This window comes from Pseudochaenichthys georgianus, chromosome 17 (genome assembly GCF_902827115.2).
Source record: "Pseudochaenichthys georgianus chromosome 17, fPseGeo1.2, whole genome shotgun sequence".
NCBI classification, from domain to species: Eukaryota; Metazoa; Chordata; class Actinopteri; order Perciformes; family Channichthyidae; genus Pseudochaenichthys; species Pseudochaenichthys georgianus.
Window position 1 is genome coordinate 28,607,257 of NC_047519.1, and position 23,456 is coordinate 28,630,712.

At 38.4% G+C, this 23,456-nt stretch overlaps 1 protein-coding gene across 1 annotated transcript in view; it reads right to left on the reverse strand.

The window, feature by feature from the left end:
- Nucleotides 1–686: 686 nt before the first annotated feature.
- pth1r (parathyroid hormone 1 receptor) overlaps nucleotides 687–23,456 on the reverse strand; it is a 44,439-nt gene continuing 21,669 nt past the window's right edge. Inside the window, exons 2-13 of the mRNA XM_034105054.2 lie at nucleotides 22,686–22,788; nucleotides 14,255–14,365; nucleotides 13,896–14,017; nucleotides 9,294–9,388; nucleotides 7,378–7,504; nucleotides 5,006–5,159; nucleotides 4,412–4,472; nucleotides 3,248–3,314; nucleotides 3,015–3,109; nucleotides 2,481–2,622; nucleotides 2,117–2,158; nucleotides 687–2,028 (exon numbers count right to left, since the gene is read on the reverse strand). Of these exons, the coding sequence (XP_033960945.1) occupies nucleotides 1,666–2,028; nucleotides 2,117–2,158; nucleotides 2,481–2,622; nucleotides 3,015–3,109; nucleotides 3,248–3,314; nucleotides 4,412–4,472; nucleotides 5,006–5,159; nucleotides 7,378–7,504; nucleotides 9,294–9,388; nucleotides 13,896–14,017; nucleotides 14,255–14,365; nucleotides 22,686–22,788 (1,482 nt within the window). The 3' untranslated portion in view covers nucleotides 687–1,665. The remainder of the gene's footprint in view (nucleotides 2,029–2,116; nucleotides 2,159–2,480; nucleotides 2,623–3,014; nucleotides 3,110–3,247; nucleotides 3,315–4,411; nucleotides 4,473–5,005; nucleotides 5,160–7,377; nucleotides 7,505–9,293; nucleotides 9,389–13,895; nucleotides 14,018–14,254; nucleotides 14,366–22,685; nucleotides 22,789–23,456) is intronic.

A 23,456-nucleotide genomic window follows, 5' to 3' on the forward strand; every position in this document is an offset into this window, starting at 1 on the left:
ATTTACATTAGAATATTTTGAACGAAAACTCATTCTTTGTGGGGGCTATATTTCTGTATTTCTATCTACCTACCAGTAGCAAATCCTTTTTATGACAGAGGGTGGTTTTAAGATGTTTTGGTCAGTGTAAACAAGATGGATAATGAACAAACAAAGAAACACTTTAAAATACCCTTTCTCTCTCAGCGTTTCAGTCCTTTTCTCTTTGGTTTAACAGATAATGTTTTCTTAACCAGCATTTCATGCAGATTAAGTGCGATAAATTACAAATTATGGAGTTTAAAATGTCTTGCAGAACGCTTATTTTGTTTGAATGCCATTCGTCACCTGTAAATATATTCGGCAGTTTTGTTTAGAAATATATACATTATCTAATATTGCAAACATTCCGTAAATAAACATGATAAAAAAAAAAACATTAAAACATATAGCTTTATAACAAAACACATGAACACTATTAGCTCACAATTAGAATGCATTTCTGATCTTTGTAAACATTGTGACTTGTATATACTGTACACATCAAAAAGCAGCATACCACTGGACCATCTGTACAAATAACTGTGTTATTCATTTCTGAGTTTTCCTTCATTTCCACCAAAAATGTCACTCTTGGAATTCTTGTGGAATTTGAGATTTTCTTGGAATCCTCATTTAATTAACATTCCTCTGAAATAGGACTGCTTCCTGCACCCTGTGTTTTTAAAGGGGGTCCTGTCTTTTGAAAACTGTGTGGGAACATAATACCTTTTAATTAAGTTTTTACCTCAACTAACTCTGTATCTGAGGCTAAGGAAAGAGACCGTCTTCAAAGAGATATTCTCACTGTGTGTAGCATAATGTTGTGCGTTTGTGTGAAGGAGGGGTAACCTTGTAGAAACTTTGAATATGAAACATTCATTTGAACTCGTCAAAATCTGTTGTACTTAGAGAGGTGAATACTGGGTTTTTCTAAACATCTGAAATCATACAACATGTTAAATATATATTTTACAGCTTTAGATAACACACCAACACCCCTGGAGAAATGCTGACCATGACAATACACCACTTTAAAAGTATACAAATAGCTGAGCAACAAAAGAGGGCTTCAATTACCTGAGTACCTTCCCTTTTACACTGAAGTGGATTCATGTCTACGCACAACTAATGAGATACCATGCCAGAAAGCGAGAAAAGATGCCTCAAAAAATAGTAGCATTAACATTTTTTAGCTCACCCTACACCTACTTAGTCTGATCACACTGATGTAATCATGCATGCTTGTGTCACTAAGTACACTCAAAATCCACCTGGTTTTACACCGGTGGTTAAGGCTTTTCCTGGCAAGTACTGCACTGTATTTAACCCCAGTTTGATGTATGCACAACAAATGAAACAGAAAACAAACAGAAAACGAAACAACAGTCTGTTTTCATCCTTCTACACATTCAATGTGGCAGGTGGTTGGCGACAGAGTCCATCATCTCTCAAATGAAGGTGGCCCAGCACATAAAAGTGATACACCCTTATGCCTCGAACCTCATCTGTCGGGAACGTCCTGGCTTGATTCAAAGCAGAAAAAACTGTCAGTGTTGATGCACGCCGTCGTCCCCTTCAGACCCCCTGAGACTGATTTCATTTAATTTCTTCCAGTTTTCATCTCTACCAAAAGTGGCCTGGAGGTCACATGACTGTCTCCCTCTCCTCCTCCACCACAGGTGAAGGTTTCTCGTTCTCGCAGGGCCGAGTATGAGCCGAATGCTCCTCATCAGGAATGTGAAGCTCCTGTCCTGACGAGGGTAAAGAGTTCTCAGAGACAGAGCCGTTCTTCACGTACCCAGGCAGGTTCCTGTGCCCGTTAACAGGCACCGGCCCCAGCCTGGTGGTGAAGTGAAGGGCCAGCGGTCCTCTGGCAGTGACGTTGGTAACACTGGTGTGTGACACCATCGGACCATAGCTGTAAGTGTTGCTGCCGCTCCGAGCTTTCCTTTTGAAGTCCAGGGCCAAAGTCCTCCTGCTCCACGACTTTTTGATCTCAGCTTGCACCTGAGATCAGAAAGAAGTTACTCAGTCATGTAGGAGCTTAAAAATCATGCAGGAGCTTGTTGTGTAAGATGCCAAGCTGAGTTCTTACCTCCCCATTGCAAAAGCAGTATATAATTGCAACTAGGAATCCCTGGAAAAGAGAAGAGAATGATTTCATGAATATACAGACTAGCCGTGTTTAACAACATGACATGTGAGCTGTATCATTTGATATTTTGCATGGTATTTCTAATCATAAGCCATCCCTCTCTTCCTCTTTATCTAAATTGAAATCTAACTACAACCAAACAAGTAAGCAGTTATCTGACAGGGTTTGGTTTTTTAATGATAACGATGCATTAACCATTACCAAGCATGATCAGATCACATTTGTTCAACTTGAAAGGATACATTAATATTTATTGGGACCCTTAGAGCTAAATTAACATTTTCTGAAATTTCAGAAACTTTACTTGGAAGGAGTTGAACAGCATCTCATAGTGCATCTGTATCAGCCAGGGAACTCCAGACACCTCTGTATACGGCATGGCATGGAATATGATGTAGTGGACACCGAAGAGAGGCATCAACACCATCGTGGACTTCAACAGTTTTCTGTAACAGTAAGAAAACAGACAAACTTAACAAAATACTACATAGTGTGCCAAACCATCTGCAGATTAAAGAGCTAAAACAGAAACAGAAAACAACAATCCTGAGTAGTTTCAAAGAAGGCTGATGCAAAAATAATTCTGTTTGCAGCTCAAGTGTGAGCTATTGAAAGACATAACCTTGAATATTGTGAAAGGCCTTTTCCACATTTAGCAACCACTTGAAGCCAAAATCAATTAAATGCATCAGACTGACTATTCGATAAAAAATGCAGCCTTACTTGTACATGTGGCCTGATGCAGTAAGAGTAAATATATTCATGGTTTTATTACACTGACAGTGATCCATACATCTGATGAATGAAGAGGCCAGTCTTGTATATCTTGTCTCAGTACCTGTACTGTTGCCTGGTGTCACACCTGCCAGCATTTGTTTCTCGTAGTTTAGTTGCCAAGACTCTGATGATGTTCAGAAATAACATAAAATTGACCTGAAGAGGAAATAGGAACATAATGATATCAGTTAGTGTAATTATAAACATAATGAGATGTTATCCAACAACTGCTATGCCACAGGTGTTATTTACTGCACAGCAGGCGAGAGGTGCAAGCAGTGAGCATGTACTTACCACTATAGCTGCCAGGATTGGCACTTGGTATATCCATTTCAAATTGCCTGCACTTAAGTCCCAACACCTGCAGTAGATAAACAACATAAGGATCAGCAAAAGATGAGTAAGGATCTCGCTGCTCGCTGTGATGATCCAGGATCCCTCAGGTCACCAGCGGTGTCTCTGATCATCACTGCCATCATTTCATACAATCATAGGATTTAGACGGATGCGGATAGGATTTACACACCATATTTTCTCTATCTTCCCCCATCGCTCAAATTGATTCGATATAAGTATCATATAAAACCACTGAGAAATTAATTTGAGTCATTTTCTTCTTACTGAATTGATTCATAATCCTTGGGCTTCACATCAAGCCCCCTTATGTTTCAAAGGCTTTCGTACATCTGAAAATGCTTTTTAGTATTCCTTTGAAATAGAAAACCTTAGGCTTCAGTTGGTATAAAATATAATAAATAAATATAATGTCCTGTTTTTGAACCACATGATTTTCCTGTCCTTTTGGGGCAAATATCACAGAACTGGGTAAACATGTTGACAGTGGGTCAGTATTACCAGTGTGGTCCGCTGTAAATAGGTTTGATTTTCAGCCAAATGCTTATTACATCCCAAATAATTTACTACAGCTTTGGTTACTATCAAGCTTAGTTTGTTTTCCTGCCCAAAATGCGTGGCAGGGAGCTGCTCTCCTGCTGAATGATAAGTGAAATATGTGCTGGACATCAGCCGGATACCAGCTTAGCCGTAAGCTCTCAGCTCCATGGTCCTTCATGTTTGACTGTGGTCCAGGACCAATGTGGAGACTACAGATAGTCAGTAAGAGGGGGGTCCACGGTCCTCAAAGTTGGTTTAAGGCAGTATTCTCTGAAGGTATTCTCTCCACTTTAATTCTTCACAGCTTTTAAAACTGTCCTCAAGCTTTACTACACAAGTATATGGTGTATTCGGTAATCAGAATCTGTGAAGAATGCGATATTTTTAGACTTCTTATCTTGAACCTTAGATATGCTGTTGTTACAATATGCAAATCTATTGAAGGAGAATTTCCGCAGATCCCACATCTGATCAGCGAAGTAAAACTACTGAGGCCAAATGTAATTCTCTCTTTATTTAAATGTACCAAGACAATATGTATTTATGTTTTTACAGATCACTTACTCTGTGTCTGCAAACGTGGCTCTCATAGTTGCCCAAACTGTCACAACCATAGCTGGTACTCCTGAGAAATACAATTAAACCAATTAAAGATGCTGTGATAAAATAACCATTACTATAATATATATATATATATATATAGAATAATCTCAATAAGTCTTTAAGAAATCCATTATTTGTCAGTATTGGTAGAACCCGGGTAGCACAGCATCCACATTGTATGCGCTGTGCTCAAGTCACTTATACGCACAGTGTGTACAATGCAGGAACTGTAAAGCCCATATTCAGCCAGTGTGTTTACTGTTTACAGGCATGAGTCATTCTCTACTGTCCTGAGATATATATATATATATATATACATATATATATATACACATATGTATATATAAATATATATACACATATATATATATATATATAAAATGCAATATCGGGGATATGACAGCAGATTTCTCTCTCTCTTTTTAACATGATTAATCAGACCATAACAACCTTACACAATACTTAACATATTTAATGTTTTAATTAGCATTGGCAAGTTCACTAATCATATTGCAATCACATGCATGTGTAGAATGTAAATGAAACATAACTCACCCCATCCAATCAGAGTAAATCCCCATAGATATTTTCTGTCTGAGAAGAAGGTCATAAAGATGAGGCTGTGGAGGTAAAGACCCTCCACAAGGATCCAGTAGTAATTGGTCGCCAGAAAGTACAAGAACAAGGTCACAACCACCTTGCAGCTGATCTATACACAAACAACAGAAAAGGAAAACGGATTTAATCAATACCCACACCGACAAAAAATGTCCCACTTTTTGAACACTTTCCAGAAAACTGTAAGAGTCCATCAAAACAGACAGCTGCAGCTGACTGAATGCATGCTTTCGGAGACCCTCATTAGTACAAGAAAGACCATGAAAGTGCATCACATCTTTCCAGTTTTCAGATCCTTTAATTGGCTAACGTGTGTCTAAGAATTGGTAACTTGATAACTGAAGATGTTCTACTACGGGACATTCCTGGGAGGCTGAAATGAGGTGAACAAACGAGTTTGTGAAGCTTCTTGTGTTGATGTATTCATTCATGTGTATCACCCCGCTACTTCAGCACTCAACACCTCCATCTTGGCTGGCTTCCACCTCCTCTCTGCTCAGATACGACATTGTATTAGCAAGAAACTATGGAGACATCACTTTGATGACATTGCTACAGATGAGATGCAGTTGGTGTCAGACAACATAATGCCATCTATAATCAGTATAGAAGGAAGACGTTTTTTTCTGAGAGCGGACAATCTATAATTATACTGATTTGCACAAAAAATGTACATAATTTAAATAGTGTTAGTGCTTGTGTTATTCACACCCTGTTATTTGTCTCTGACACAGTGTCTACACTTGTTGAAGCCCAAGCTTTATTCTAATGTTATTCTTTAAAAGTGCAATCACAAGTTCTCTTGAAAAATGAACTTTTTATAGATAAGTATACTTAAACTTCGCCTTTAATTTACAGCATTTTCTTCCTGATCATAATTTGGTGGAACAAACAGGGTCTAGTCAAGTCAATTTGATCAATTCAGCTCTCTGTCCTCCATCCCTCTGTAGTTAGCCCCTCAATTGGAGTTTATAAATATAAATAAATAATAAAACCTATTATGTTCTTGTTGCATTGACAGAAAGTCCCAGAAGCCTTTATTCATTTAGTCAGTCATCGATTCGGCTCAACCTCCACACTGTGGTCTGGCTTTGGTTGTTCATCAATGTGTATTCCAAAAAGCATGTCTGGGCTACAGCAGGGATTTAGCCATGGGGACTTTGGATATCTTTGTTTTCTACAAACACATTTTTTCCAATTTCTTTAATACAACTGATTTTAAAAGCTTGAGTATAAGGTTCTTGATACGGACTAAAGATAATACAGATGTTTAGGAATCTGATGTTTGATGATGAATGTTGATGAATATGCTGTCAGCAAATGAAAGGTAAAATGAAACCTTTTAGCACTAAAACTATAGATCAACAGAGATATTTTTAATAGTATTAGTGTTGAACAATGGCCAATTTCTATTTTCAATAGAGCGGTTATTTGCTACATACTTGACTGGCAGTACTGATTCCTTAGATAGAGAGGAAGTTCCGAACCAAAACAAATATGTACTTGAAGATCAAATATCACAAGTGCCTTAACAATTAAACATTCCTCCTAAATAATAATGTAAAAGTGTTTCCAATTATAATAAAAATGCCTCTTTAATAAAAAACTAAAGCCAAAATAAAACTCTACCCATTATTTAAGGCAAGAATAAACTCTTGCACAAATACAATCTGCACTGATGCAGGTTACCTAGGAGAAGAGCGATATCAATATTCGCTCCAAGTTTGCATATGCTTAATCCAGTGAAACACAATTTAGAGCCAGGATGTGCCCACTAAATACATTTCACAAATTGTTTGTTTGCATTGTTAAGCATGCGTGAAAAGTGTCCAGTCTTCACCCATTTTTTAAACCTGACTCTGAAAGGGAAAGCCAAGTACTGGCCTAGTAAAAGCTTGGCATGGTGACAAACCGTGCCGTTTATTTGCTCCAGCACTGGAAAGGCAGGTGAGACTTGCAAATTACAATTTCCTTTTTGGAAGCAAAACGTTAATGCCCAACTACACGATAAGTTAAATCGTGAACACACAATTAAACAAGGAGGATTCCTGTTAGGACTTTAATAAAAAACAGTTCATCCTTCATTGGCCTAATGGCACACTGTACCTATATCAATACTGTATGTTACATCGAAAAAGTAGCATTATGTGTCTTTTCGCTTGCTGTGGCATACACATAATTTTCAGTGAGTGGTTTGCCCTCAATCTTTTCTCCGTTAAGGTCACAGTGTGCTGTGCTGGTGTACTTACAAACTGTGTTTTGTTGGCTGGCGGAGCCTCAGTGATGGACTTGAGGTCTTCCACGGTGACTCTTTCCATGCTCTCTACGGCTGATCCAGAGTAGAGCACAACATCTTTCACAAAAATACTGATAGCTCTTAGCATGTAGGACACAAATAAGTGCATGTGGATGTAGTTCCTGGTGCAGTGCAATCGTCTAGGGAGAAAACAAACAAGAGCGGCAAGGTCAAAAGAGAGACCTTTGGTAAATTGTATGTGTGTGTGTGTGTGTGTGTGTGTGTGTGTGTGTGTGTGTGTGTGTGTGTGTGTGTGTGTGTGTGTGTGTGTGTGTGTGTGTGTGTGTGTGTGTGTGTGTGTGTGTGTGTGGGCTGGCACAACTTCATGTAATTGTGGGTAAGTACTTTCACACACACACACACACACACACTGCAACAATACTCATCCTAATTAGAGCCAGCTGAGTTCCACGCTGACTATAACACATTCTTGAGATTTAGGGGCTTGAGACGCACAAATATTGAATTGCTCCGCTCAAAGCGAGCTGTAAAAACCAAAATTGCAAGCATGTGTTGAGAAAAGCATGCAAATTTGCTTCCAGACGATCACGAGTTTATCTATCAAAAGTTCATCCAAAACATCCTGTCTGAACATTTACTGTGGAGCGGGCCTTTGGGGGGATGCTCCAGCATTTGAATATGCTATACAAATACAATAAAAACTAATAATACAACTGAATGTTCATAACATTTTAATTCATTCTAAAAGCCAACGTGAACAATACTGCTTATTGGAGAAAAAAATCTATTCGTTATTACTGTAGCTATTTTTCTTCTAAAGCCTCATTAATGAGCTGAATATTTGGCAAGCTATCCTTAGAGAGATATTGATTTAAGGGGAAAACTAATCTAGCGCACATTTCCCTAGTGACAAATTCTGAACACTTCTAATGTCAAATATCCCTTTTCTCTCCCTGGAAAACATTTACGAGCTCTCCTGTCCAAAAGCTGACATGTTCAAGGGGAGACATGGCTGGAGAGCTCCGGAGCACAGAGCCAGAATGTCAGAAGGGCCCATGGGATAACTTATTAAACTAATTTGGCCCATAGATTTCCTGATGCCAGTTGGGAGCGTTCCTAAAGCCGTCTGACTGCCTGCCTGTATGGTAAGTCACGCTGGTGGGAACATTGGTAAACAGCGCCTTCACATCGATTCCTGATACTCCCCATGCTTCACATATAAGCAAATAAGGATAAATGTGCTCTGCATTAATTAGCTGGGGAAAAAACAAACTGTTGCCTCAAAAATTAAATGAATTCAACCTTGTTTTAGGGTTTTTCTTTAATGATCAAATATATATTTAACATTCCTACAGTAGGAGAAGCAAAGCTGTTCAAATGCAATAGCTTACAATTTCCCTCTCAATTATTCACATTTTTAAGCACTTCCCTATTTTCTTTATTTGTGGGAGTAGTAGAGGGAAAGGATAAAGGCAAAAGGCTTAAGACCTGTAATCTTTGCAAGCATGTCGGAATAACAGAATCAATATCCGAGCTTTGAGTTGAGTCATTGAGTCTTGAAATCAGCATACAAATAACAAACAACCTAAATGTCACAGACATGCGCTCCTGCAAGCCTGAAGGCAGATTCTTCCTCAAAGGTGGATAGATCATAGTCTGTTAAAACTCAAAGTAAAGATCAAAGGTAATGTTTGATTCAGTTTGCATGCTTCGTGTTTTTGCCGTGACACACTCCATCGCATGCTTATAAAGGCTGTGGCATATCGCATGATTTCATGACAAAGCCATTAAGCCATCACAACATTAAAATGCTTTCTGTTATCTATGTTTGCGACGTATAACATGGTAAGACATTTTCATTGTGCCATCATGCTGGTAAACCTTTACACTCTGTTTCGATCCCTGCTTCATTTGGGAGCCTCTGTGATTGAAAGGATTAATTTGAACATTTTCACTGCATCGACTCACCGAAAATATCCCAAGATGACGACAGCAACCATGAGTGATCCCAGAGAGATGGAGTACCCGACTGTGTAGATGAGATACAGACGGTGAAAGACCTCCTGTGGAAAGAGCATTGTTTGTTACAAAATCAACAGGCTTCAAAATGGATAACAATACTGAGACAGGACTACAGCACATCCTTCCTTATACCCTTGCCACATGAGGACGATAACGATAACGGACCGCAATCGTTATCAAAAAAGTCTTCCGTCCACACGAGACCGCTCGAAACGCTGTAGTACATATGCCAGGCCTGTGAGTGGCGCTGTAGTCCTGCACAAAAGCAGCAAAGAAGACTTCCCGCGCATGGTTGGACCGTTTTCGTCCTTGTGTGGCAAGGGCATTAGTGCATTGTAGTGCCTATTCAAATTAAATACCTGCAGTTTGTGTCAAAGAACTCGAAAACAAACTAGAAAATGTATGAATTGTAACAATTGCCTTAGTAATAGGACATGTCGACAATAGAAAGTAAATAGATCAAAACAAATCTTGTGTACGCTTGTAGGCTACTTAATTACGATTTATTGTTTGCTCATCTGCTAACGAAAATGTTCAATAGGCCTCAGTTACCGCAATGTAATGTCATTTAATGCTGCTTTCATAAAAAAAAAATTCCAACGGTTGGAAAATAACATGCATACTCAAAGGGGTTTTATTTCGTTTTACGGAAGCAGATACATTGAATAACTAGTTAACACAGTTGGAATGTTTTTCACAAAAAGAAAATGCAACATTGTGTCAAATATAAGCATCTCAGGTGAAAATATTAACGTTGTGCCAGGTTAAGTACCTTGGAATCATTATTGAACACAAGTCAAGTCAAAAAAGTGACCCAAAGAGTCAAGTTTAGCCTAGCAAATTTTAAATACATAAGAAACACAATGACATTGAATTCTGCCAAATTATACATGAATGCCATGATCATGTCACATCTTATACTGTCTCACAAGCTGGGGTCAAACTAACAGCTCCACACTGAAGCCACTAGCAACCCTGTACAAACAAACCCTCAAAGTACTGGACCAGAAACCTAACCGCTCCCATCACTGTACCATCCTCAACAAGCATAACATCCTGAGTTGGGAAGATTTAATAAAGTATAGGAACATCGTTCTGGTTTACAAAATCCTGCACAATACAGCCCCTCCACCTCTTAGCTCATTGGTTACTCAACGTAACAACACCAGACGGACCACTAGAAGCTCCACACGTGGCGACCTATCATCCCATTCAGGAAGAGTACTTTTGGTCAGTCATCATTCTCGGTCACAGCAATACAAAACTGGAACTCTCTACCCACTCAAATCAAAGACACACATACACATCCCACCTTCACAGCTCACTTAAAAACATGGTTCACTGAGAACTACACCTGCACACACTAGTCTGTGTTAAGTATGGCGTGAGCGTTACATGTTGTGTTACATGTTGTGATCATGGATGTTGCCCCTCGTTTCTGTGATGTGATTGTGATGTGCTATACTGTATGTGACATGTACTGTATATAGTAACGTGTGTTGTTTATTGTTCTCTTTTATCCTCTTTCCTCCTTTTTATTTTATTTTATATATTTTCTTATAACTAATGCTGTTGATATATTGTAATTTTAAGGGTGTCTATTACCATCTGGCCGGGGACAACAGCTGGAAATTAGCCATGTCGGCTAAAGCTGCTCCATTTACTGTTTTTGTGACAGTTCATCGATGGAGACTGTCCACGACACTATAAATAAATACACTAAACTAAACTAAACATATTTGTTTGTTGAATGTTTTTAGTTACTTGATTTAAGCCACTGCAGTATCAGTTTATTCTTAGTGCTTAGTAACATTACTATCAGGTACATTATTATTGACTACCTTACTTAAGTCATTTTATTAGAAAGAGCATGTGTTTACAGCATTCGCCCTACAGTATATTGGAATATCTTCCCTTTAAATATGCCATGCCACCTGGTGACAGAAATGTCTCAAACACTCTGATGGAAAACAGCATTTGACATGGGTGGCAGGGCTAAGAAAGGCTGGGTGGGGCGGTTTGATCTTCAGTCGTGAGCTGGCAGCCAGAAGAGAGCCAGTCCTTCTGTGCGTCAACATGCTGAGAAGGGGGTTAAGAGCCCCGTGTGACGTAACTGCTGTTATCATTTAGCATCAGGGTCCTGTGCCAGAAGTTGTGTCTAAGTTGTGGTGGTGGTCTGCGGCATGGCAGTTGAGCTGTGTGGGGCTTTCATTTGTGCATATGTATTTGTCATTAACTGCTGCAACCGCTCCCTCGGGATCCCATCAACATAAACATGTGAAGTCATAGAGAAACTGAAGGGCGCCATGATGAGATTGTGCCCACATCCTCGACACCACATTCACACAGCCGAGAGGAAAATGTATGTGGAACATACAGCTGATGATTTTACCAACCCATGGCACAAATGTGTAAAAAAAGTAATTCAACGTTTCTAAAAATGAGTAACTGAGTCCTCCTTTTCTCTTTGTCCCCTATTAGCCAAGTGCAAAACATTTTGTAACCACTAGCAACACTGCAGAGCCACTAAACACCAACCTCTAATTTGGTAATAATACACCTAATTAAGTTAAAGGCTATTGAAGGCTTTATATTCAAGACTGTAAAAAATGTTTTGAGACCATAAAGAAAATACAATAAAAAGTCCTTTAAAAGCCATGTCAGCATCATTAGGTACTGTGCACAATGCATTTTTTACTGATACACATGTGTCCATATATAAACAATAAGAGCTGAGTTAGTTCTATTTTGACCATTTATAGCCTTACAGCAGTTTTCCACCCTACTTACAATACCCAGTAGTCCTATTCACTGCCAGTGTTATGTACTGACATCCAATCTGTACACAGTGATAGAGAAAGAAACAAAGCTGCGGTCAGGGTCACCTTTGTCAGTCACATGGGGAGGACGGAGGAGCAGGAGGTTGCCTTGCCTGCTTTACAAAAATGTTCTCTACAAGCGCTGTGGTGTGATGGTGATGTCAGTGCCCTTATATTATTTATGATCCCACGTTTGACTCTCGCATGCAGACCCTGTTGGATTTTATGTTACAGATGGTTTAGCCGAACGCTGTGTTAGATATTAGTGGTTTAATATAAACAACAGTAATGTATGTTAAAACAGTTGTGCGTCAGTCCTACAGATAGGTGAGGGTTGATGGTTCCAAAATCATAATATTTTCCCCAATAGGAGAACGCTGTTTGTGTCCCGTGTGAAACAAGAAATCACTGTTGATTTATTTGTTACATCTGTACTTAATGAAGACAACTTGCATATTTATTTAACCCAAACCACCATATTTTCAGTATCCTCTCTAAGTGGTTTGTTGCCTTGTTTTGCTGGACATTCAAAAATAACAACATAACTCTTATTGTATAAGGATACATTGACTGATGAGGCAGGCATGGAACAATGATCATCCCCATGTCAGCTTTGCTCTTCAATCATCATCAATCATAACCACAGCAAACGACAATACAAAAATACAAATAAATCACAAAACTCGCTTGGGACTATTCGAGCAAGTAGCCGAAAACACAAAACACACACAGTTTCTGTTGTGCTTCTTCTGCAGCTATTTTTGATTGTTTATGTATAATGATTGCAATGACAAAAGTGTACCTCCATGTTCAACCCAATGTTTCAATGTGACAATGTTTTTCAAAGTGAGGTTCATAAAAAAAATGGCTCTCTGCGTCAGGGGTAACAGACCTAGTTTGGTAGCAGAGTGCTGATCTGAACCACATCAAACACCTTGAGGACACCTGGGACGAGGTTAGACACCCAGCTGTGAGACGTTTCTTATCACCAATCACTGGAACCTGGCTGCAACGATTTGCTCCCATTCAGCCTGGTTTCAAAATGTGGGTGTAATGTTTGGCTGTGTGCATACTTATGATAATTCAGGGCATAGACATTTAACTAATTTACAAGATTTGAGTTCATTCATGAAAAACAACAAACTAAGATAACTGGTAGCCTCAAATGGCTACTGTGGGACACTTCTTTTTTAAAGTTTGATTACTTCAATACCAGGAAAGCAGCATGACTCCAGTACATGGAGTCATTTTGGTTTTCATCTCTTTTATCCCTGTGTGGCTGCCGTGAAGTTGTCTTTGAGGTTTAGTCATTATTGGTGACTTCTTAGACTTCTTTGAAATTGAATGTTTTTTGAGAAGTTTTGCAATTAGCAATTAAGTCAGTGTAGCAATCCCTTTAGTTTATACTGACATTCAGCTGATTGAAGTCTCATATTATCAAAAAGCCACCACATTGCCATACTGTCATTATCTTCCCGTCATTATCTCTACATTTCACTCAATAAGACTCAATTTCATTTGCACTGTGCATTACTTAGCAGGCATGCTGACAATGTGCTACACATTTAAAAGGGGTCGTAATGGCAGGGTAACACGGTGCAACAAATGCCTAGAAGGCTGAAATATCTAAAGCATTACAATGAACTTGATGCATTGACAAAGGCTATCATGGAGGAAGACACTGTAACTGTGACCATGAGCATGGAAATGGCGATGAGACGGACCTTACCCTTTCATGGCTAGGGTTGTAATGGAGGAGGAATTTTGAACATTCGTTATAATTGGCCCACGTCTTGTTGGCTGTGGCCAGTTCCCACGTTCCGTTGTTGTCACACCGACGGTATGCCAGTCCTAGACATCAAACAGAAAAGGCTATTTTTAATTACAGATGTTGCCACTTGTTTTTCAACACAAGCAATTACTCATCCTCAGCTTACTTCTTAATTGGACCTGAATAATTGTTGAACTTGAGAAAGAGGTTAGGAAGCCAAGTTATGATTACAGTACGTTAGCATCTGGGGCCTGGTGCTCTTTGAGCAGCTGGAAAAAAGCATTACGGTTTCAGCTGTGTCCGGGGCTAGGGCTCACCTTTATGGTTGAAGTCATGGATATACTCCGGACAGGTAGTTGATACAAGCTTTCCCGGAGGCCCTCCAGGCCAACAAACAATGCCGTCCCATTCTGGTGAGCAGTAACTTTCTGAGGAGACAACAGTATTACTGACTTTTAAATCTAGAACCACAGAGTGTTGTTCTCCCTCTGCTGCAGCATTACATGTCTGTAGGCATTTACAAGAGAAGAAGTGCAGCATGTTGCCAAGGATTATGTTTTCCTTTGAAAAGTAGTAACAAGTTGTCCATTGAATCTGGTTTGTTGACTAAGACTTGTTTGTGAGTTGCAGCATATTTAATGATTGTTTTCTTCTTGATAGCATCATATTGTTTTTTTGCTATATGATATTCATTTCAGATTGGATCTCATTAAAAACATATTTCCTGCCACACTGCATCGTAGTACTCTTAGTATCTTATTATGGCAAGATACTAATGAGTGGTGGTATGCTTCCGTCAACAAGTCATGATGCAGTTTACATCAACTTCTTTCCAAAATGTCATCACTTTATAAGTTTTATTTTATTAGACATGTGTTAAACTATCATAATAAGCATATTCATTTTTGTTGTTGTTGCCAAAACCCTGTTTCGTTAGATCGCAGTGATCTTGGCTTTTGACCTCCTTAACCCAATAAAATCATCCCTGACTCCAAGCTGACATTAATTTGTGACCATCCACAAAGATATAATCATCTGTTACAAAGGCATAATAAAAGCTATGTTGAAAATAGAAATGTAAAAATATTGGAAAGTTTCCCTTCTGTCTCATTAGTTTGGTATTGACAAGCACTAATGAGGCATGCTAGTGAACATATTTGATTTTAATATAGATTTTCTTCTCTTCAAGTTATATTAAAAATATGAATATTTGCCGATCTGGCCGGCTGACCAAGAGTCCAACACTTTAATATAATCCATTAATTATTATTTACGAGATGCTGGAAACAAGGGGTTTGCCATTTTTCCTGGTTTACTAACTGTAACATTCAATTAGTTTTTGTTGCCAATTATTTTATTAATCAACTTACTAATGGATTATTTTTTAATCTTTCAATTTAATTATCACGGCTCCCTGGAGGTCGAGGTGTAATTTGTTTTCATATCTCTACTGTCACTATTTAATAAATATATTCTATTTTGGCAGTATTAATAATAATCGAAAATGATCATAAATCTTGTGGAATACCTCATCCCTCCTTGTTTTGGTCCTTAATGAACAGACATTACGAGTCAAAACATCTAAAAAAAAGTTTAAAAAAATGCAATACATCAGGTTACATTTCACATAGTTTTGCTTTTAATTACAGGATTAGCTGATCAGATGAAACATTCAATTAAAGATTCACATTTGTGAAATTGTGCTGAGGAATATGTGAAAAGTTGTGCAGGAAGCTTCAAGATTATTTACTCTGTGCTTTTCCTGAAGATCACCAAATCTCTTTCATCTATTTTCATGAAGAATGTACAACATGAGACTTTGTAATAATATATTTCTACTTATTTCAGACAAAGAGTTGCATGTTCAAAGGGAAGAAAAATGCAATTTCCAACCGTAGAGGCCCCTAATTGTTAGCTAAACCGTGGACCTCAGCACTTGATAGTGGGAGCAAAGTCCCTTTCCCCACAGATTCCTGGCAAAAGCCTCCCTTATGGCTTGGCATCCATATTGTATTATTGAAAACATCTGCCCAACTTTGACCACTAATAAGTAGTTAAGGATAAAACTAAAACTATCCTCTCTTTGCAGTAGATCCATTATTTTCTCATTCCTATAATCAAACTATACAAAGAAACATCTGAAGCCATGACGACATGCTTTTTATTTGCCTGTCACTTGGAGCGCAAAATTAAAGAGCTGACTGATTCCTACAGATCTCTGGTGGTTGAAAAACAGAGTTTAGTTTTGAAAATCACGCAGACCACACATCCTGGGAGCAAAAGTAAAATTGCTTTTCATTTTTTGCCATAGGTTTCATTACCATAGGACCACCTACTAACAGGCTCAAATTAAACACAGAACACACGCACATATATAATTTCCCGTTCATTTCTTGACCACGATTTAAATATAAACCTGACTACGGAGGGACTTTGGTAATAGTGATGTCACTTGGGTTTTAATACGGTTTTCTTTTCCCCAGACTCATTGGTTTCTAACCTGCAGATGTCAAAACACATATTGCATTTTCCCATGATACATGCAACCTTTTATAATGATCACTGATGTTATTCTACACGCAAACCACAAGCTTGAAGGCTGAGCTATTTTCACACTGCAAGGTCTGGGGCATTGCACCCACATCCCTCCACTGTCCTCTCCAAGCAAACCTCAGTGTTTCCCTCAATGAAAACCTTGTCTTTGCCACGCAATGGAGATTTTTGTGTGTTTAAAGCACAATTGAGAAACAAAAACAAATAGATAAAATGCTGAAATCGAACCAAAACTATGGTTTTACCAACATGATCATTTGTTTTCTCTGGACCTAGACTTGCACAATCAATTAATTACAGAGCAAAACCTACATTTCAGACCAAGCGTTTCTACAACAGTCCTCACTACACATCTCCTATAATAGAACACCACATGTTTATACAGTGCGAAAACATATGGGGGTGGTCAGGCTGGACACAGGCAAGACAAATACTGAAGTAAAGCAAAAACGTCCTAAAAAATGCAATTTAGCTGCTATTCACCGAGCTACCTCATCCCAAAGATGGTCACACCAAAATACAAGTGGAATTTTTTTTTGGAAAATCACAAGAGGGAATTCTGGCAAAGTCCTAATGACCACTTCAAGGAAAACACTTACATGGGTCACCAGAAAGCACGATAAATGCTTTCTTTGAACTGAATCTTAAATCTCGCAGCCTCTTAAATGATACATTACTCAGATTCAAAATGATTTCCACATTAGTTACAAACAAAAAAACACATGTCAAAGCCATGTGTTGTTCAGTAAAAAAGAAAATCAATTCAAGCATGTTAACAAGCACATATTGCTTATCAAGGCATACAACAACCACATCAGGGACTCTTTTTTTAAGGTAATATGTTTATTTGAATTGATTGAACAATGTGCAATTTCCCGAAAGAGGTCAGAAAACAGCCCCCACATACAGGAGGAGTCATATCCAGAGTGTTTGCCCGCAGCATCAGGTATGCAGATCAGCTACTGTGTGATGTGCTAATGTGCCCTGAAACTTCACCTCAAGCACTTCACAGATACCAGCAGGACCTTTCTGATTCAGTGTTAATCACATTATATACAGACAGGGCCGGCTCTAGACTTTTGGGGGTCCTAAGCGAGCTTTGGCTTGGGGGCCCCCCTCACTCGAGCGCGTTCTCAATACACACAATGCGGAACGAACTTTTGTCTTATGATGTTAGTATAAGCACTAGGGATGTAACGATATACCGAATATCGCGGTCCCAATACCGGCGTGAGACTGACAAAATCTACCGCGATTTAAAAAAAAATAATTAATTTAAAAAAAAATTGTTGTTTTTTTTTTTAAACACTTTTTTTTTTAAACCTTTATTTAACCAGATGGTCCCATTGAGATCATCGATCTCTTTTTCAAGAGAGACCTGTCCAACATGGCAGCAAGTAGGTTACAACATGAACATAAAACAACAGAACACAAAAAGACATCGTATTTACAGGGCTACATTTACACAGCTAGAGACATTGACAACCCCAGACATGTATTGATCTGTACGGCAAAGTACGGTTTGGAAACTATATAATTTCCTTTTGGAGGGCATGCATAGCACGGCATAACACCAGAGCCTCGCTGCGGGGAAACGTTGGCGCTGTTACGAGTTTGTTCTAATCTGTCAAAATGACAGACTGCTTTCAGATTTTTCCATCAACACGACCACTGCTGTCCCAGCAACATCAGTACCAAGCGAGAGAGTTTTTTCCAGAGCAGGGGATATTGTAAATGCCCAAACATTCCAGCTTATAAATACCTGGACATTTGGACATTCTCATATTCCTAAAAACCTGTCTGATGATGCTGAGTGAGTGACTAGTGAGTTTGAGTTGAGTTACTTGAAAAACTAAAGTGAAACTTGATTTATTTTATTTATTTATTGTCTGATTATTAAATGTCCTTGTTCATTTGTGAGATGCAGTGGCACAAAGAAAATGCCTACTTTGTTTGGTAGTACTATAGGTACAAAAACACTGGTTTTCTTGTTCCAGTCTGTTACTGTCACTTTGTTTTTGACACTTTAAAATATTGCTATCCTACTAAAATGCTGTACAAATCAAATTTATTATGTAATAAAGAAACATTTTCTGAGTAAAAAACATGTTTATTGAAAAAGAAAAAATATTCTTTTTTCTTCCCTTTATTATTCAATATCGCGATGAATACCGTACCGTGGACTTGTTATTGCGATATTATCGTACCGTGAGTTTTTGGTATCGTTACATCCCTAATAAGCACACATATTGTAAACACCGTGGACTTCACCTCCTCTAGGGGCATGGTTTTTAATATTGAAGTTAAAAGCATCAATCTGGTGCACTTTGAGAGCAAAATTAAGAGATCTATTGATACATCTCTCAACACCCATATGAAACAGAACTGTAAACAGATTTTTCTTTATGGATATTTTACAAATCACTTAAACTGTATTCTTGTTTTGTCATATAGTATTTCATAACTGTTTTTCATTTATTCTCTCTGGCTGTCCATCTCATAATGTTCACATATAAACTAGCTGTCAATAGGAATATCATTCAGAAGAATTATAATTTCTTGCAAAAATCTGTCACAAAAAGAGGTTGAACATTTAAATTCAGGTGTTGTTATGACAACGTCAGTGGCCAAACAGCCACATTTACTGCTGCAAATACGTTCAAACATGCTGTTGACACGTAAAGCAGTGACAACTATGCCACCATTTCAGCTGACTTTTTCTCAGAAATACTGTCACATAACATCCATATATTTGCTTATAGATGCTTAGCTAAGCTAACTATGAAGCACTTTAACTGACAGGACTCAGGATCAACTGTGTACTGTAAGGTAGCTTCTAGCTTCATGTCGAACAGTAAGTCAACATTTTCCACAGAGCTTTCTTTGAAATCACCAGGTAACGCTAAAAAACATTACATTTCGATTGTATGACAAAGTGTTTATTTAATATATCTGGCTAGCTATAGCTACTTGCTAACGGTTTAGCTTACCCCCGCGATTCAAAGTAACGTCAACGTAGCTGTAATTTATGCTTTGCATATGTTATGTTCGCATAACTTGGAAGTTTACTGACATTTACATACCTTGTTTACCTGGCTCAAGTGGTGGCTCTGGGGTTGTTGTGTGAGCCACCACTTGAGAATGTTCGCCTATTTTAAGAATTTTTTTTCCTTATGTCCATCTTCAAAAACTCTGAGTCCGACTGACAGTTTATTTTAAACATTGTCACAGCTCATAGGATAGGTACATATTAGCCAATTTCCATTCAACTCTCTGGTTGGTCTGGTGTCTTGCCTCTGTTGCATTCACTGAACACGGGAAATTACAATCCTGCCGTCCTCTCTAGTGTCATGATGAGGTTCAAGTAAAGCATGGTTAATGTATTATATTATTGACTCAATAATATAATACATGACTTTGAGAGTAGGCAATCTAGGCATATTAACACAATTAATTAAACATACTTATCACGCCGACGGTGTACTGAGATTTTTTTTTTGTTGCTAGGGGGCCCCTTAGTGGCTGCGGGGCCTTAAGCGGCCGCTTATGTCGCTTAATGGGTCGGGCCGGCTCTGTATACAGACACATTGCCACGAAAGGATGTCAAGTTTATATAGGGCTGATATTTGCCCTGATTTATCAACGATAATTTAATTTGTAAAAGGTCAAATACGTTTTGTAGGTGTTGCTTTGGGACTGATACAACTTAATTGTTTTTTGTAATAATTTAATTTGTAATTAAAAACTGAGCACATACTCACTTTGAGAAGCTGTTCATAAAATGTAGCATTAAACCCTAAAAACGTGTTTTATAAATAGTTTTAAAAGTTTTGAAATTAATAAATGTATTAACTTATTGTTCAAGATACACTGCAAAAATAAAGGGCAACTACATCTCAATTAACAATTAAAGGACTATATTGTAATGTTAGCAAAAATACTCCCTTTCGTTTTAACAGTAAATATGAAACTTCCACTAGCAGTAAGTTAGCCGAGCTTAGCATGCATTCTTAACAACATTTAGCAAGGAAGATTCTGCTACTGGGCAAGAAATATCCAGAACATAAAACCCTGTTGTTTGCACAATTCTGATTAAAACAACTTGATATTGTAACCTTTAAAGCACGGTTAGCTGTTCCCAGTCTTTATGCAAAGCTAAGCTAACCAGCTGCTAGCTTTAGCTTGACATTGACATGAAAGTGGTAGGCTATCAGTCTTTTCACATCTTATTCTCTACAATAAATCATATTATCGCATTATCATGTGCCAATCATATCTAAATCTCATCAAGACTATTATTGGGTTTGAACTCAATTCACAAATAATATGTAAATAAAAAGACAGCTGCAAATGTGCTTGGAGGTTGCTGGTGGAGTGTGACACGAGGCATGCTAGTCACTTCGACATGTCAGGATGGATTAGGCATGATTATGGTGGTCAGATGTGCAGTACGCCTCTTATCTGAGAGAGACCTAATGTATGACTGACTGCTGTGTCCTGCATTAGCATGTAGCCTACTGCTACTGCCATCCTGTTAAATACGCTTTGAGAAAAAGCACAGTGTTGTTATATTATAAGCCTTTGACATCTTTCACAAGCTTCTGGTCGGCGCCTGTGTTATATGTCTGCAACAACTGAAAATGGACTTTTATCAAAACCATGAAAAGTTGGAACAATACCACACGGGAAAATGGACTGTGACTAGTGGGAATGGTCAACAAAGGCTTTTGTGTTCTCAGCCTTGAAGAAAACATTTTTAATGATGTGTTTCATTCACAAGGGGGTAGCGTTTTGAGGGTCAGATTATACAATGTGACCACAATGCACTGGGGTTAAAGAGAATATAATATGATTGGTTTGGCTGTGGAACCCAAAATCCCTCTCCGAACAATCAGCAGGGAAATGACAGTAACCACAATGGGATAAAGTAGATGTTGGGGTATGCTGGAAAATACTGCCCTTAAGAAACCCATAAATACACAAATACACTCGAGCAGGATCTGCTTCGCCTTTCAATCCCACCCTCAGAGGAAAGCCACAGGGAGGGCAAAGGAAAGAGGAAAGTTCACATTCAGAACAAATCACCAATCACTTTCAATCAAGACAACATGGCAGTCTTCACACTCACACTCTCACACTTTGATTTATGTTTCTGTGGCTGGCTTCACTGTTGACTCTCACAGTTCCTTCTACACTTTATATTTTGTGTCGATTTATTTCTACCTCCATCAATCCAGAATTGTTCCAGGTCCTCCTCCTACATCGTATCGGCACCCTTTTCATTGAGTGTTACATTTCATGCACTTTAACCCCACAGGGATTAATGGCACTCCCCATTAAAACTCTTGTCCCAACTGGAATTCATTGTGCCTCAATAACTGAGCCTATTCTGACAAATGAAACCATTTTGCGCGGTTAAATGACACAGAAATTATTTGTAGGGAGTGGAAAATCAAACAATTGGAGAACCAATCAAGGCTAATGAAGTGAGACCCTGCCATCACGGGAGGCCGTCAAAATCTCTCGTATCCTACATGATTAGCTTTCTATAGTGTTGCTAAGCAATACATTCTGGTCAATATACTCAAACCATGATGGGCAGGCCTGTGGATTTTTATCTGTTATCAATACAAAAATCCAAACGGCAATACTGTAACCCCCCTTTCTTAAATCTAGTATTGCATGACAAAATCACTATGTGGTTAAAGGAGGAAAAACGATAGACAAAATTGAGTGGGTGATTAAAGATACCCTCTCAGCAAAAAGTGCTCTGCGGCAAAAAGAAAACCTGCAATAGGATTAAGAATTGTGATATTTCCTTTTAGCTTTCTTATCTTGAACCATGCTGTGTGGCTGCAGTCAGTCCACAGTTTTGATGCAGACGGTAATATCCAAACAATAATGTCATATTGTCTGCCATGACACTTGTTACAGACGTTCATGGGCCCTTGCTGATGAATACTTCTGACTGTTGTGGTCGTTTTACTTCTATTATATATTTTTTTCAGTTTAATTCACCACACTAAGCTTTATTGTCCACGGAGGTCAATTCTGGTGCAGCAGACACATGGGTGAAACATATTGCACAATGTTAACATGCTAAACTTCAATGTTGAACATTGTGACCCTGCATAATGACCATGTTATCATTGTCATTGTTACCACTTTACATAAACATATTGTTTCTCTACTCACCAGGAACCTTCTGCGTTGACTTGTTGTTCTCCTCACACTTCTGTTTGGCTCTGAACAAAAGGCCTATCTGCTCGTCTCTCGTCAGCACATCATCTGCGTAAGCCTGGAGAATTAGAAAATGATATTGAGTGAATAAACGGAACATTTGAGTTTAAATGGCAGTGAGGTGCAAGACCCATGTAGTAAACCCTGAGGTTTACTACATGGAACAGCATCATTAAGCAATATTGAAATTTGTTACACATCCAAAGAGGCTTTGACATTAAGACTCAACAACTGGGATGCCTGATGGATCTGAAAAAATCGATCTTTTCTCTTATAGAATATAGACAAGTAGGACAATGTGATTGATTCAACAGGGAAACTTTGTTACCAAATTGAAAGTGCTCATTATGATCAATGAGCAGATCTTTTAATCATGACACCGATTCAACAACGAATACATGCATTATCTAAAAAGCCATTTGGTATTGAATTTAGTTGATTTTGATACATTGAACTTAATAATTTACGGCATTTCTTCGATCTCCCTTTCTAGAGATCATCATTGTAATTTTCCTAAAAACTGCGTCACAGACACTAATGTTATTGCAAGGGCTCTCTTCAGTTGGCCATCGGCTCGAATTGTGCGACCTCATTTGGCAATAGATATTCACTTAACAGACAACATATTTGAGATTGTTACTTTTTATTAGACTTCTCTTAACCTTACTGACTGTAACTCAATGCTAGATTGACAACTTTTGATATCTCCAGACATGATTTTCTCTT